Consider the following 17,130-nt stretch of genomic DNA (forward strand, 5'->3'; position numbering starts at 1 on the left):
TCTACTGAATATACAGAATTTTTTTCATTTTTCCATCAGCTTTACAGAACAGTTATATTTGAATGTATGTATTTTTCCAAGCACTGTTTTCAGGTGTCTCCACATATTTCCCTGGAGCTAGCAGAGAACAAACACAGATCTAAAAGAGTTGAATATATAAGAAACTAAGAAAATATTAGAGCCGTAAGATTTATCCTAACAAAGCTCAAATTTAAATGTTTAAGCATGTGTTTAAACATTGTCCTAGCATGGTGTTATTTGCTTTTCAGTAATAAAAAAAATTACAAAAAAGTGAAGAAAAAGTTGTTAACTAAACTTCATGGCTATCCACTGAATAGCTGTCAACATGTTTGACTTAAAAACCTATTCTATTCTATTCTATTCTATTCTATTCTAAAATCTCACAGCGATGCTAGAGGGAAAATCTGCAAAATTCATCCAGTAACCTTTGAATACAGTCCGACTGGATCACAGAGGTGACATATCCCAAGAGACACACCTCTGTGGTGATCCTAAAACTGAATAGGTCAAGTGACCTCAACACAAAAGTATGTGTGTAACTAGCCTTCAAATCCATCAGGAATTCAAACTCACACTTTGATCATCTACTAACCTTGTTTTTTTATGACCAATTTACCTCTATCAATACTTTAACCAGGCGGATAACAAAAAAGAAAACATTAAAGGAACAGTGTTTATTTTTAAATAACCTAAAAATGAGTGACCCAAACTTAAAAAATTCAACAATGTCCCTTAAACCTGGACCCTTGACCCTAAATGCTTGACTCTGCTGACCCAGAAAGATGGTGCGAGGGAACGGCCTCTTTAGCAGAGCAACAAGAACAGGCTGGATGTATGAGGTAGCACCTCCCCTCCTCTCTCAATCACATTGTAGAAAAAGCCATCAGAATTAAGAGTCGAGCACTGGGCCAAATAGCTGGAGATTAACGGCTCCAAAAATAGGTGAAATGGGCTCTGTATGTGTGTGCCACTGAGCAAGACAGGAATTAATGGGGAAGAGGATGGCAACCAAAAGAGAGAGAATTATAGAACTCATTTGGTAAAAGGACATTTAAGTCCTTATATAGGTGCGGTTGCAGCTTTTATGGGGTTTAAATCCAAATTTAAAAATTGCATGAAATTATCCATTTATCTGGTAAGTAGAAAAAAATGTGTGTGTTTCCCTTCCACACAGCATCTAAACTTACCTTCAGACCTGAAGAGGACTAAAGTTTACAGCTAAAGTTAGCACTGTCTGTCAACTGATCCCAGTCAAGGGTTAAAGGTTAGATCCCTTTCTGGTGCCATGGCTGGGTTTCACAGCTCCAAGGCCACCATGTGACTGTCAGTAAAGTACTTTGAAATGTATACTATCAAAACTACAAGGACACTATCAAATACAGCAATCAATCATTGGAGCAGAAATAGCAGGTGGAGAAAAGGAATGTGTGTGTTTGAATTGATTTGTCTTCATCTTAGTCAGTTGATTTATTAAATATTCTGCATACTTTCAGGATATTGAAGAATAAGGGAGTCAAGCCGAATTACTGTTAAGTTTTAATAGCAATGAACTGTAAAATCTAGGAAGAGACATAAACTGTTGTGGTGAAACATGTTTGCATGACAAATCTTACTGTGCCCCCCTGTGGTGGAAGTTTAAACTACTACGGAAACCACTTTCTCAAAGCCAATACTGCTGTTTTAATACCTGGCGTCAACGCTGCGTGAAACCTTAGAGAACAGCTGTGCTGCCGGAAGGATCAATAAATGCTCACAGAAGAGGGGAAAAAATGGAAAAAGTGATGGGTGGAGGAGATAAGGGGCACCAGTGCGGGAGTGGGTGGTGACGCGAGGGACACAGGGAGAAACCGAATGACAGCTGAGGTGAGTCACGTCTATTTTTATTCAGCCGCATGTCTCTGTGGGAAAGAATCAAAGCTAAACAGACGTGTTATCGCTCTCTTGTTTCATATCAACTGATGAGAAATCAAATCTACTGTAAAAAGCATTTCCCTGGAAAACTACAGCAAACAAAGCACACACACACACACATACACATGCACACTGCTGCAGAGTGAAACTACAAAAACACAATCACTGAACACAAATTCTTAGAATATATTTACCAGAGCGAGAGTAACAGGAGCTACTTCCTGTCTGTAAAGCAGGATATCTAATAGGATAGCAACAGGTTTGTTTACAGAGTGTCAAAGCTGCACTTTTTACACACGTCAGACATCTTTTCATCGTGTCACTTCATTCTACGCTTCCTGTGTTTCCTTTTCATCCTTTCCCATCTGACATTTCTGTCACAACAGTTTTATCGTTACACATCCTCTATTCTTCAGTTTTTTATGTTTTAATTTACAGAACTTATTGCAGTTTACTCCAACTTCTTTCTTTCAGCCTTTCTAGCCCGTAGTTGATTTGCAATTCTTAAACCTTCCACACGTTCCAACTCTACTTTTATCGTTCAGAACATAGTTTCTTTTAATTACTATGTAACCAAATACTTGAGATGAATAAATGAAAGTGAATAAATGATCACATTTTCTACAAGCATGGCCAATCCAAGCAGATGTTGTGATTTTTATCACCAGCCCTTAACTGCAGCTTTAAAAAACAATATTACAACACTAAAAATGCATGTTTAAAAAAATATTGCTCTGTGTTCCTATAGAGCCCTTATTCATTTTGTCCAGTGCGGCTTCTTTTCAGTGCGTGGTGGAACTGGGACGCCAGACGCAAGGCTGCAGACCCAGGTTGGAAGTGCTGAACCTAGGCCTGGGGACCCTGCTGGGTTGAGTGCTGCTGGAGGCCAGCTGAGGGGGGTGAGCAGGTTGTAGTGGACTTAGATTTGGAGCACTCTTAAACTGCCTGTTAGCCTGTGCAGCACTGGAGGACTGGGACAATGTAGGAGAAGCATGAGCAGAGGAGAAGGTAGGTAGCTTAGGGAGTGGGGCGGTAGGTGCAGGAGGCGGTGGGGGAGACAGCGGGGAGGTGGCCCACTGTGGCTGGCACGGAGGTGAATAGCACTGGAAGGGTTTGGCACCTTCACTGGGTGGAGGAGACATGATATCAGAGCGTCGGAGGGGTTCCCCAAGTGTCGTAGCTGATCGAGGTGCAATAACTTTGAGGGTGGGCCCTGTGGCTGTCGGTGGAGGTGTGGAGAAGCGTTTGACCTCACAGACTCGTGCTGTTTTCTGAGGACCACCTGTTAGTCCTCTATGCTGCTGATGGGTGGAGGTGTCTGGGAGAGCCCCACTTCCATAGCTGAACAAAGAAGAGTTGAGCTGGTAGGGCTGGTGGCTCATGATGTCCACAGGCTTGAGGCCTGCTTTCTGCCCCTTAGGTCCAGCTGCCCTAGACTTCGTGATCTCAGGTTTCTTCTGTGCCTTAGGAGGACATGAGGGAGATAGGAGAGGGTTGTAGTTGATGGGAGGTGGAGCACGGATATTGGATGAGTACTTCCATGTGGCAGGGAGGGAAGGTGTGGGTGAGGGGTCCCTTGTCTGAGCAGGAGAGTAAGGGGCAGCAGCAACAGATGGAGATCGCTCTACAATGTACCGATCCATCCTGTTCTGTCTCCGAGCAAACAGCTGGCCTCCTTTCCCTGCCAGCTGTGGCACTTGAGGGGTCTCTGGTTTGGGGGCTACAGGGGGTGCTCTGGATCCACGCTGTGCCTGCATAAAGTTGCAGGCCTCTGCCCCCAGCCTCAGCCAGTCCTCTTCAGGGCCTGATTCATGCCCAGCCTCCCCACTAGGTGTAACTCCAGATTCACCAGCCGGGGTTCTCTCAAAGCGGTCATCCATGTTTTGGACCATCGACAGCAAGTCCGGGTTTGGAGAGACATCTCTGTTCTGGACTGAGTTGAACATTGGCTTCTTGTTGCTACGACGACGGGCATCATGCAGGATACCAGTGCGAGTCGCTGGGACTGAGATGCGTTGCTCACGTGTCACCAGGGAATCATTGACAGGAGCCTGGGCAGGTGATGTAGCATCTGTCAAGTTATTGTAGGTATGGAAAGATAGAGAAGGAGGAGGCTGGGGTGCAGTAGGAGGAGGACGTGGTGGGGTGTATTGGGCATGGAAAGAGGTCTGATTAAAATCGTGGGGGTGAGGTGGAGAGATGGGAGGAGCTGAAAAGCAGTTGGAGGGGGGTTGATTAGCAGAAGCAGGGGGAGAGAGATATGACGGTGGAGCCGGAGGGGAAAAGGTTTGAGCCGGTGAGGCACATGGCAGAGAACCTGCAGAGGGAGAAAATGGGGTGGAAGGCGAAGCATGCACTGTAGGCTGTGGAGAAAATGTGTGTGCAGGAGGCTGTGCGAAAGATGCAGAAGACAGGGAGGAGGGAGGTGAGAGGGCTGGCGGGGGAGAGGTAACAGAGGGTGAAGTGTTGCTGGTGCTATTTCTTGGCGGGATATACAAAGATGTGCTAGACACTGCTCTCCTTGCATCTGATGGAGGGTGAAAAGTTGGGATATTCATTGTGGAGACAGCGGCCACAGGTTTGGATACCATCGTTATGGGCGTGGGCTTGGGCTGGGGAGGCCGAAACATCACAGAGGTCACAGACGCACGAGAAGGGGTGGAGCCAGAGGTGAAAGGCCTCGCCGTGCGGTTCAGAACTGCAGGGTTAGGAGTGAAGCTGGAGTTATTGTGTGAGTCTATGATTGGGTTGGGACTATGATTAGGAGAAGGATCAGGGTTGCCATTTTGACTTTGGAGGGGTGTCTGTGAGGGCATGCTCAGCACAACACTAGCCCGACTGACAACTGCTGACCCCCCATTGGTCAGAACCACAGCTGGTGGAGACATGTGTGAAGGGGGGTGGTTGCTGTTTGGTTTCTTTGTGAGGCTGCTCTCCAGGCTTGATTCTCGATAGGCTGAGCTCTCCAGTCGTGATCCTTCCAAACCTGGCCTTAGATTTGCAGAAGTCACACGTCCTGGCGTCTGATATGCAGAGATGTCCAGTTCTGCACCCTGATTGGTTGTTGGAGAAGTCGGTGTGGTCGATGGGCAGGCAGAGCTCCTTCTGTCCAGCAGGTCCAGATAACCAGTGTCCCACGTAGGGTCAAATGATCCCGAGAATCCCTCTTCCTCAAATTCTGAGCCACTTAGAATGGAACTTCCTCCTTCTTCCTCAGTCTCTCCTCCTGTCTCCCCTTCTGTGTCCGCTCCTCTATCTCCCTCAGCTTTGCCAAAGCAGGTGAGTGTATACTTTTTGGCCCTCTGTCGGCGTTTCTTGAACATAAGCACCCCTTTCGAGTTGGGGTTGGGAGCATCAGTGAGCAGAGATGCAATGGAGCGGCATTTAGTACGAGCTTCCTTCACCTGTTTTTCCACCAAACTCTCCCCACGCTGTAACTCTGCAAGACAAGAAGAGTACCGAAATAAATCAACTGAAAGAGAGCGGAAACAGAGGGGAGAAGCAGCAATGAGATTTTTGACAAATACAAAAAAAAGACACAGGCGACAAGTACAGGAAACATAACAATGTGATAGCGTGAGTAGTGGCTGATTAATACAGCATTATCACAGTGAGGAGCTGCGATGAACAGTGACAGACAGGAGTGTGTGTTGTGGATTTGGAACAAAGAATTCCTGCTGCTCTCCAGAGCTGAGTCACATAGTCCAGGAAGGTTTAATCACAGTGTCTCTCCTGCACAAATCCTTGACTGTGCCTGTGTGCGTCATGGATTTTTGTGAAGGACATTTACCCGGTCACGTTTTCATGGCAAAAGCTTGGCCCTGTAATTACAGCATTTTAGGTAGAAGGCTAGTTTTAAGGTTAAAGTTAAAGTAATAGTAAATGATAGTTTTAGGTTAAGTCTCCGGCAAATGAATGCAATCCAAAGCAAAATAGTTGAAGTGATGGAAGTGATGGAAACTGTGTGGAGAAACTGCATGTGCACATTTGTGTATCCCTGCTTACTGCTATGCTATTTGGATCGTCTTAGTGTCTGGCTCACCTCACGTAAATATGCTACTGACATAACTGTAGACTGATGACTGATGACTGACCCTGGCACGCACAACGTTGTGTATTATGTTAAAAGTAATAATAAAAATGCACTACTCCAGCACTTTAAAATATAGTCAGCAACCTATTGTTTAATTTCCTAACATTTAACAATAACTATAACATACTTACCATTTCTTAGCAATACTGCAACAGTAAACAACAGAACAAAAGCCTGAAAATGTTAGGTTTTAAAGAAGAGACGAAACAAAGAACAATCTAAAAGTAAGTAGTGGTTACACATGCAAAGGCTCTTCACTCTTCCTCCTATTTGCTACCCTTAAACGCAATAACTGAAGCGCATCATAAGCTGGATGCCAAAAGCCCACACCCCAAATACTGATAATATGTCATTACAGCATGAAAAGAGGAAACACTGTTGTCCTATCCTCACGTTATGTGTCTGCTCTCCTGTTATTCCATATGTCATTTCAGATACTGTGAATTACACTTTAAATCTTGAAAAAATGAGATGAAATCACACCACAAGGTGCTACTGCACAGTCTGTATCACATTTTATGGCATTCCATCCTAACAAAAGACAATCTGCTGGCACTGCGAGAAGAAAAGTCAGAGGGTCACCAAAGCTATTAGGGTTCAGCATCAGGGGACCATGAAGGAAAGACATAATAATAATAAATAACCATTAGGTAGCTGTTTGTTTCAGTCTGGCCCACAGTGTTGGTATCCCTTGCCATTCATAAAGCCATGCCAACAGTATGCAGCATTAAAAATATCTATTAATAATTTGTAACTTTTGTACCGTTTATTATTTGCATCAAGTCCCACAATAAGGAATATACACTGTTCAGATAAAGCACAACTGCATGAGCTGGTTTAAATTGTCTTTACAGCGCAGAATGGCACAGAGTTTACATTTTCAGTCGTTTCAGCATAATCAGTCAAGTCTGCTTACATGACTCAGAAATTTGGTAATTCTTCTTGATCTGAAAATAAAAAAAACAAACATTTCACTCCAAAGTGATATGTCTTCCAATGCTTCTATAGTAGCTTATGTCTACTTCAAAGGGTGTCATTGATCTTACCTGCATACACAGTCCGTGGGACTGTCTGTCCACCTACATCTGAACCTGCAGAAGATGTGAGGTCCCTCATCTCATGAGTGTGAATGCACGCTTGTCCTTAACCACCCTCAGACCCTCCCACACACACCCTAACGGTGTCCAAGTCTGCTGTGAGTGGGGAGCCGTTTAGTCTGTGTCTATCAGCCCTTCTCTCAGGGCACAGCCCATGTAAAGACCTTTGTCTCTCTCTAGCACCAAACCAACACATGATGTCAGCCCTCTATTCCTGTCGGTGTGACAGGCATCAAACACCTGTCTGGTCTCTGTCACAGACGCGCACACACAAACACACACACAAGGACGGGAAGACCCCATCACCAGAGGATATTTAGAAACCAGTGTCAATGTGTGTGTGTACGTGTATATGAGTTCATAAAGCCAAATATAGGTTACAAAGAAAAGCGTGGTCATAACTCTTTGCTGATGTGCTGTTCTCTTCTGCTGACACCTCACACCTGACTAACACTGCACACACAGACGCATAACTCTTTAGAGCTAATAATCCCATACCTAAAACCAATGGCTGTGTGTGTGTGTGTGTGTGTGTGTGTGTGTGTGTAACATGAGAAAGGGCAGATCTCTGGACACCACAGTCATGATTTGTCCTATAGCAAAGGCCTCACCATACACCAAAGTCATTCAGGTCTTGGGCCTCTTGCACTGGATGACAGATCTTTCATTTCTGCAATGTGTGCTTATATTAAATCTGAACTCAGTCACTGCATAGCTATTAGGTTTAATCAGCTATCATCCTTATTGCCTTGTTGAAATGATAGGTTAGCTAGACCGACTAAAGAACGCTGTAAGGAACAGTTAAGCACGTTCTCATCTTAACATCCCAGCAGAGCAATAGTTGCATTCTCCTATGAATCAATCTAGAGTCCCCAATAAATGTAATCTATACCGATGTGTATTTGGGATGTACTATATATCTGCAGCTGAGTAGTGCAGTTTCAGTGCCATTGCCCTCTTAATGCTTCATATGCTGCTTCAGAAAGTTGCTGGAAGGAGACACAAGTCATGAGAACATGGAATTGATTAACTTAAAGTGAGATGTCAAATCCAGCGTATTGTGGAAATATTGGTAAGCAGAGGATGAACATTCAAAATGACTAACAAGCTGCTCAGTAGATTGAGGACACTCTCAAGTAACTTGGAGAGTTTGGAGTTTCTAACACAGAGCGCACTGTGTGACGGCTCTAGGGATGGGTATCGAAAACTGGTTCTTGTTGAGAACCGGTTCCCACCGTTTCAATTCCTTGGAATTGTTTGCCATTTTTGCAAACGATTCCTTTATCGATTCCAGTCGCCCCGAATGACGTCACCACGTTGCGGAGCGTCATTTACCTGGCAGGAAACACGGCGCCTAAGCGGCTCAAACGCTCAAAAGTTTGATTATACTTTACGAGAACGGATGACAACAGGGCAACTTGCAATACTTGCAAAGTAGATATTTCATTTAAGGGAGGAAACACTACGAATATGCAAAAGCATTTGCTCACAAAACACGCGATGACCTTAAATGAATGTCATGTTTTTAATTCCGCTCCGGACTCGTGAATCTCAACCCATCAGCAGCGGTAACGTTTGCACGTCCTCTCCCGTTAATGCAGCAGGTAAATAATCAACTAACAGTGCATATTATGTTAGCGCGATCTGCCTTATTACAAAACCTGCCATTACTGTGCATTTAGGTGACCATGATGAGAGAGACGATGCTGGCAGTTCTCGCTGCAGTCTACCGGTAGCGTCGCCTTTCAGGCCAGGATAGACGAATGTCACCGAGCAGTGACAAGTTTGTGGTAAAAGACTTGCACCCATTTGCCACAGCAGATGCCTCAGATTTTCAGTAAGTGAATGTGTTTAATTGTAGGCAGGGACATTACTGGATATTCTTGTGTAATTGCTACTGAATAATTTATGTTATACTTTGTTATTGCTACAGAAGAATATTTATTTTATTATTTTACATTTACAATATTTTTTCCCCGGGGACCCTGTGACACCCCATTGAAGAGCCGTCGGCTGTGGATCTCTTAAGATCTCACTGTTGGGTTTGTAAGGCCATGTTACTCCTAAATTTCTATCTTGTTCAAAGAGAAGATATAAAACAAAGTTCTAAGCTAATCGATCTTAGTGTTCTTTTTTTAAAAGAATCGATAAGAGAATCGATAAAGAATCGAATCGTTAAACAGAATCGAAAATGGAATCGGAATCGTGAAAATCGTATCAATACCCATCCCTAGACGGCTCTACACAAAAAGAAACTACAAGCAGGATCAAGGATGAAGCAAAGAGCTTCCATGATCAGATTGTTGCTACGAGAGTACCACAAGACGTGAGGTGAGTGCTGCATAGAAATACAGAGCAAAACTCAGGTTAAAGATTGCCTGGCAGCTGCTCACTATCCAAAAAACTGTGCCAGTCAGCTGACAGTAACATCAGATTGGCACAGGGGGAAATTTTTATCTTCATCGGATATCCATGGCATCATCATGTTGCCTAGGAACCACCAAGCAATGGGATAAAATGTGCCTGTAGCTTTTGTGCACCCACAGCATCCTCACCTTAATTCCACAACTCATGCTTATGCTTATGCTTATGCTCACAGAAGCTGATGCCTAGCAATGGGATAAAATTTTTCTTTTTTCTTTTCTTGTAATTTAACTAATGATTCACAAAGTGTGGACTCCAATTAAACCCCAGAAAGCCATTTAATTTTTTTAAAGTACATAAAATACCCAAAATTTTAATTTTCATTGTAATCTAGCTTGAATTTGCCTTTCGTATTTCCATTAAAAGGCAATGGGATCTAAAAACAAGATGTCATTTTTATTTATTTATTTTTTTACCTACTTTTTTTTTTTTTAGCTTTGTGGTCATAGAAAACTAAAATGGAGTAGTGTCATTCAGGTAGAAAGCAGTGCTATTAATGGAGCATGAATGAGTCAAAACTCATTGTTGTCAATATTGTCAATATTTCATTGTGGGCTGTGAGAAGATCAGGGTGGAAAGGTTTGGGTGGAACGCAGAATTTCAGAATTTAAAATATGTTTTTAAAAGTGCAATTCACGACTGAACCACCAATTATTATCTGATGAACAGAATCGCAGAGAATTTACTGAATTCACTGATACAAGTAAAAACACATCTGTGTGACTTTCATATACACACATAATCACACGTCTAGTCTGTCAATCAGAGGTTTGAATAGCTATAAATACACCCATCGGGGCAAATGCTCAGCATACTTACAGTGGAGATATGCTTCTGTTTCAGGGGACGGAAGAGGGGAAGAGGGGAGGTGGAATACCTCATGAGTATCTGGTTTATCTCACCCCATCACCACCAGCCTGTCAATATACACTTCAGTTCCAAGAAATGTCCACCAGAGGGTGATTTAAGACTACAAGCTAACTGCAGTTGGAGCCTTTTTAGACACACCAGAAAGAATCTTAGGAGTTGTAGTTAAAATGCAAAAACACAGTGGTAGCGACTGAAATAGCTGCTTTACCAGGACACCGGTGACACTGGTGGATTGTCGTGACACTTAAAAGAATTTTAGCAGCAGCTACACGATATTACAACGGAGACCAAAAGCTGCTGGTTAGAATTTGAATGAGAAGAAGTGGCATACACATACACAGCATGCCGTCAGGTATTAGCACTCTGATGTCAATTATGGATCATTTTCAGCATCAATGTGATTCTTTGTTTACGTCATAACAACAAATGCCAAAAATCCCACTTTTTGTACACAAAATCAAACCTTGAGTTTACTCATTTTTTTCAATTCTTTAACTGGAACTGATTAAAAAAGTACTTGAAATGATATAGATTCAAATAAAAATATATACTCACTGGCTTGCCGTGCTTTGTCCATGTAGGTGGTGGAGAGTTCATCATTTACAGGCATCTGCTGTGGTCCCACCATAGGCACCAGATGTTTCCCAGACACTAACATTAGAGCCTCTTTCGCCCTTTCTGGAGACACTAGGGGTGGGCAGGCAAGCCCATTGCAGCCCCCTGCCTCCTGGAAGCCACTGTCTCCTTCTTCTTCTGCTTCCACCAACCCCTGATCGGGAGTCGGGGTGATCGTGTGAGGAGTCAGCGAGTGGGGTGTGTGTGTAGGAGTGGTCCACTCTGTCTGGCGAGGCTCATAGATGAGCTCTCTGCGAGGAACACCAGCAGCGCACTGGCCATTCCACATCGCCTGCGAGGTAACGCCTGCATCTGTAGCACTCTCATAGCTTGTAAAAAAAAAAAAAACAGGATGGAACAAAGCTAATCAAATTTATTATCGAGATTAGAAAGTGAAAGATTTTCATAGTGGGTTAGCTAACTGTATACATCTTAGACTTTAATCCATATAATCCAATAATATATAATGTGTCGCCCTAAAATTTGTTATTAAAATACGACAGGATGCCGAGTTTTCAAGGGTTTTTAGCAATTTGCTGCTGGAGCTCCACTTCTAAACACTAATAAAAAGTTTAAAATATTACTTTTTAGTCAATCTTCTTTTAAATATGTTACATTTCTGGGAAGAATGATTAAGGGATTAAACTTCTGCTCTCCATCTCTTACCCACTCATCTCTGAGGTCTCCTCCTCTTCTTGCCTGTCGTAGCGTGAAGGTGAGCGTGCATGAGGAGGTGTGCGACGATGCCGGCGGTGTGTGCGCGAGTTTGTGTCTGCGTCACTGTCTGTTTCTCCATAATAAGCCTCACTGTCTGGAGGGGAGGTAATACCCTGGGGTATCTCGACAGAGGAGAGGATGGAGAAGCTGTTGGAGTCTGCAGGAGGAGACAGGACCCTCATGGAGGAGCGGGGGGATGCAGAGCAACCAGAGTAAGATGAGCACTGCAAGCTAGAAGGGGCCCTATAATCACAGGAATGTCAAGGTGTGAAAATACAGTTGGTATGATATGACAGCAAGACTGTTGTTTACTGTATGTGAGCGTCCCTGCTCTGACCTTTTGACTCTGAGCATTAGTGCGTTGCTCTGTTTATCTATGAGGCTCATGGCCTCAGCATGACTGAGCTCTGCACAGGCTTGATCACCAATGGCCACCAGCTCATCATGTTCCTTCAGTCCGGCTCGGCATGCTTTGCTACGCCTGCGTACCTGTAGAGAAGAAAAAAGGTGAGTGACTCATTTATATTTGTGCCCATGTAAAGGCAGAGCGGGCACGTTGTTTAATCGTTTCAGGCTCTGCTTTGCATCATCTTTTACACTTTATTAATTATTTGACCTTTAAGGTGTGAAACCGCTCTAAAATGATCTATATCATCAACCTGTTGTTACCTATTACAGTATATATGACACAGAGCAGGTCACTGAACCCTGATTCCTTCCACTGGCTAAGCCTTGAATATGCTGCCACTAGCATGGATATTTACAATACTCAACCCAGAGTATCCCAGAGCAAGATGTAAGTAAGACATCCCACAATGTTGCCCACAAAAAGCAGTGTTCTAATAAAGTTTGTCTAAGTAATATTTTTATGCTTTCTTTTCCATTACTTGAGGGAGATCTATAGTGGGCAGTATATTGTCTTAATGTTATTGTTGCACAGATACCTGCCTTTATATTGTCTTCTCTCATGCTTTTAAAATAGAGTTTAATCTGAAGCTGTGTTTCATAGAATTTAGAGCTATCCAATCCAATCCAATCCAATCCAATTTTATTTATAAAGCACTTTAAAATACCCAGCACAGGAACAAAGTGCTGTACAGAAAATAAGTTAAAACAATAGAATAACAGAAAACAGCAAAATAAATAAGTAAAACACATAAAACATAAAATTAAAACAGCCCTATATTAAAACAAGAACAAGATAAAACAGCATTGAATCACCTAAAAACAAGATAAAAAATAAAAAAACAACATCTCACGTGGTGTCAAAGGCCAGGGTAAAGAGGTGGGTTTTCAAGAGTGACTTAAAAACAGATAAAGAACTGGCCTGTCTAATCTCTAAAGGAAGCTCATTCCACAGTTTTGGAGCTGCTACAGCAAAAGCACGATCTCCTCTAAGTTTACGCCCAGTCCTGGGTATCTTCAGGAGCAGCTGATCACCTGACCTGAGAGAGCGGGTGGGTGTATAAGGCTGTAGCAGCTCAGAGAGATAAGATGGGGCTAGGCCATGGAGAGCTTTAAAAGTAAATAAAAGAATTTTAAAATATAATCCAGATTTCTTTCATAAAAACTTGGAACTTGAAGTTTTGTTAGAAGTGTAATCCACCATCACAATCCTCCATCTCAACATTTTATGCACTGGAGGACACTGAATTTGGCTGAAAAGAGGCACGTTATGTTTTTTTCCTTTTGGGTATTTTTTTCATGATACATGGCTGTATTTGGGTTTTTGCTGTCCTTTTTTTACTGGTTTAAACCAAGTCGTCTAAGTTTAAGTGTAACTATTTCGGGTTTTTTTGAGGGGACTAGTATGCATAATGTATTTTATACTTGAACTTTAAAGTGAAACGATCTTGCACGTCTTCTTCTGTTTGATTGTGTTTTTTAAATCGGATTTTTTATCAGTACATACTGAACAGCATTTACATGGATAGTGATATCTCTGATAGGCTAATATCAGCCATTAATACCAAACTATATATCAGTCTGGTTCTAACAAAACATGGTGACATGTTTGAGGTCCCTGCACAGTCGTGCCTTAGTATGATACTATATTGTTTTTTCCAAATAAAAATCTTTGATTGCTCCTGCACTGGCACAGAAACGCTGTCAAGTATTTGTTAGCTTATTTTTTTTATGTCTGACTATAAAAGTGACCAAAAACATTCTGCAACATGCAGCTCTCCTTTAGCGACAGTCATTATCGTCCCTGCATCGGAATTAACTTGTGAAGTCATGCAGCTGTTGTTGAAGGTCACTAAGAGATGAGGTCATAGGATCCTTCAGGAAATATGTCTGCTGGGGGGTAGACGCTACTGCGGGAGTGATAGATTGTATAGATGGAAAGGCGACTATTCTTGTCTGATAGATTATAATTACCTCTAAGAGAAAAGGATAAAGCTATCCAATCTGTAGCCTCACATAAACACACTGATACACATACTTTATCGCTGCTGAAGGTAAAAATGTTAATTGTGTTCAAGTGCCTCCTTTGCCTTTATCAGTATCTCCTGACCCAATAATCCAACTCTGTCGTCATACAAGCAAAGCAAGGACAAGCTATTTATCTCCAGCCAATGTACACACACATGTACACACACAGCTCAAGTGTGCATCATGAAAGAGGGGGTTTGAACAGCTGCTTCACCAGTCTGGACCATGGGGCATGCCTGTCATTCACCATATGTCGCCCACATACCCGAAATAAAGCCTTGCAGAAAAATCACCCACATTCTTACACAAATGGGGGAAAGACAGATGCTACTATTATAGATAAACCACACACACACACACACACACACACACACACACACACACAGATATGCAAAAGTAGAATTAATTAAAAAGGAAAGAAAATGTGTGTGTTTGTGTGTGTGCCTGTATTTTTTTATGTGACCAAGAGGTCGTCCTTTTTCCATGCTCGGCTTCCAGCTCCTCTTAGATGAGCTATTCTGATCCTCTGGTCCTCTCCATTCCCAACTGGGCTTATCTGAGGTATGCCCAACCACACATAAGCACACACCAACAGACTAAAGCACACACTCATCACTGATCAACCTCCCATCAAACTCCCTTTTCCACTTGAAAGTCTTTAATGAAAAGAAGCACGTTTCTGAATCAGACATTTTGGCTGCTCGTGGGTGAATGATGGACTTTCAGTGTGAGCGAGTCCACATTCCTGCTTTCCAGAATAGCTTTTCCCATTAGAGAGCACATTCTGGACTGTCATCAAAAATAAACAGAGATGCAAAAAGCCTTTAGAGAAACCCAGCCAGAAAAAAAAATCTCTTAGGCTTAAAGATGGATTAATGTGTCACACAAATATGTGACAGTGAAAAATATGAAACAAGTTCATTACCTGTTGTAGGTGTGTTCACAATAGCCCGACGTGTACTCATATACATGGATGACATATGAACCTGTTTCAGAGAAATCCAGGGATGGAACTCGAGTCAAACCCCAAACATGTGTTCACGCTGCTCGCTGACCCACTAATTCACTCAAAACAGGTGAGGCACAAAGTGAACTGAGCCACAGCCAAACGAGTGTCAGGAACAGTGGCCTGAATTCCCTTCCCCCCCTGTCAAGTATTGTAATGCAATTATTACATTTTTTTTTAGCTGATTTTGTTTCTTTGTGTTGTTTTAACTCAAGCAAAGCAGTTTGTAAAATGACTAGAAGCAAAAGGAAAATGCATTCATATATTTCAATAAAGTTTTTTTTTTTTTACAATCATTCATACGGACAGGTAATCCTCCTTCCCCAAAAGCCAGTTTGGAACCAGGAAAAATCCTGAACTGTCAAAACTGTGTGAACTTGAAGGGACATTACTTTTATTCAGAAGTTTATATAAGATTACACTCTGATTAAAATCATTTTTAAATGAATTTGCCCATCAAGGAAGTCATTCTTGCCTTTCTAGGCAAGAACAAGTAAATGTAAAATAGCAAGTATATTAGTTTAGTTTCTGGATAGGTGAATTTATTTAATATTTATTTATTTAAATATTTTGTTAGATGCCACTTTTATACTGCAGGGGTTTTTTTATAATTATGTCACAGTAATGCTATTTGTTAGAGGCAAAGTTTCATATTTTCAAAAAAATACAAACATTGACTCACAATGACAATCAATTCATGTAAGTTGTATTGAAAAACTTCACTAAATTGATGAAGGCTGAAATGTAAGATGTTAGTTTTGTAAGTACATGGAATAGTTGTAGTTTGTTTTGTTTAGATTTTGTGTTAATTTGAGTTAACTGAAATGTATTTTTGCTCCTAGTTTTAGTTCAGTTTTATTTAATTAGAATAACATAAGGACAGCACAGTGAAACAGTTTCAAGCAAGATGTAATTTAGCTATTCAAAATCCTAAAAACACCTACAGGAACCAGAAAGTAAAATCTCTAGTGACTCTAGTGCAGCTGATTCATTTATTCGTATTTCAGGTCAGATTACAAACCACAAGACTCGCTGAGGGCCGAGCCTACAGTTAACAGCTGCAATCTCCATCAAATCGTCTACTCACATTACTACCTTGGCAGCAAACTTGACTGCAACATACTGCATGCATACACATATATCAGATCTACTGTACCTTGGCCACCTGTAGAGGATTTTGCTGCTCAGCTCCTCCCTGGAGTCTGAAACCCCACGGGGCTCCTCCTGAGAGAGACACCACAATCTCCTCAGCTACCATTCCTGCTCTCAGCTCACAGCCTGCTGTGTGCCTGTGTGGTGGTGTATATGCTGCTCTCCCCTTCTTCAGTTCCTCACACTCTGTGAGTATCAATAGGTATCTCACTGCTTTCCGTCACTCCACCCATGAGGAGACAGAGGGTGGCTGGCTTTCATCTGCTCACGCTGGAATGCTGTGTCAGAGGGTGGGAGCTCAGCAGGGTGAGAAGGGGCAAAAGTGTGTAGCGTGCTTGTGTGTATCTGTGTGTGCATTCGTCCTCACTTGGATTCAACACTTGCCATGTCACTCTCCAGCACCCTGTCCTGCAAGGGACACTTACTGATATATCCTCCATAAATAACCATCAGCACCACTCCCTCTTCAACCCCCCCCCCCCCCCCTCCCCCCAGCTCAGCAAGCCTGACCAGCACCCGCAGTACATGGATCAGTCTTCTTAATGGATGACTATCCAATCTGACAGTTTCAGAGTGGGTGCTAAAGGGACTTCTGGCTCTGAGGAAGTAGAGGTTTGGTGCTGTAGCTGACTTTGTGAAAACTGTTACAGTTATTTCAATAAATGAGGAGCTTGGCTGTTGTATTAAAGCTTCATCACATCAGACGTCGCTAAAGGAAGGCACACGACTAAAGAATTTGTACTTGACTACCTGATCCAAATTGCAAACCCATTTGAGATGATTTAAAAGAG

At 42.4% G+C, this 17,130-nt stretch overlaps 1 protein-coding gene across 1 annotated transcript; it reads right to left on the reverse strand.

Moving 5' to 3' along the window:
- Window positions 1–1,885: 1,885 nt before the first annotated feature.
- On the reverse strand, window positions 1,886–16,668 carry synpo2lb (synaptopodin 2-like b). Its single transcript, XM_035907886.2, has 5 exons — window positions 16,344–16,668; window positions 12,086–12,237; window positions 11,698–11,991; window positions 10,972–11,360; window positions 1,886–5,371 (listed from the first exon to the last, which is right to left on the reverse strand). Exons 1-5 carry the CDS (start codon window positions 16,443–16,445, stop codon window positions 2,715–2,717), a joined length of 3,594 nt encoding a protein of 1,197 aa, XP_035763779.2. The 5' UTR covers window positions 16,446–16,668; the 3' UTR covers window positions 1,886–2,714.
- Between the last annotated feature and the right edge of the window lie 462 nt (window positions 16,669–17,130).

The sequence above is a fragment of the Neolamprologus brichardi genome, chromosome 8 (assembly GCF_056152115.1).
Source record: "Neolamprologus brichardi isolate AB-2024 chromosome 8, ASM5615211v1, whole genome shotgun sequence".
NCBI lineage: Eukaryota > Metazoa > Chordata > Actinopteri > Cichliformes > Cichlidae > Neolamprologus > Neolamprologus brichardi.

Excerpts from the sequence above, each read along its gene's own strand:
- synpo2lb (XM_035907886.2), bottom strand. The coding sequence starts at position 16,445 with ATGGTAGCTGAGGAGATTGTGGTGTCTCTCTCAGGAGGAGCCCCGTGG. Across the intron at positions 11,992-12,085 it reads CTAATGCTCAGAGTCAAAAG|GGCCCCTTCTAGCTTGCAGT; the intron begins GTCAGAGCAGGG and ends CTGTGATTATAG. Across the intron at positions 5,372-10,971 it reads GGACAAAGCACGGCAAGCCA|AGTTACAGCGTGGGGAGAGT; the intron begins GTGAGTATATAT and ends CTTGTCTTGCAG.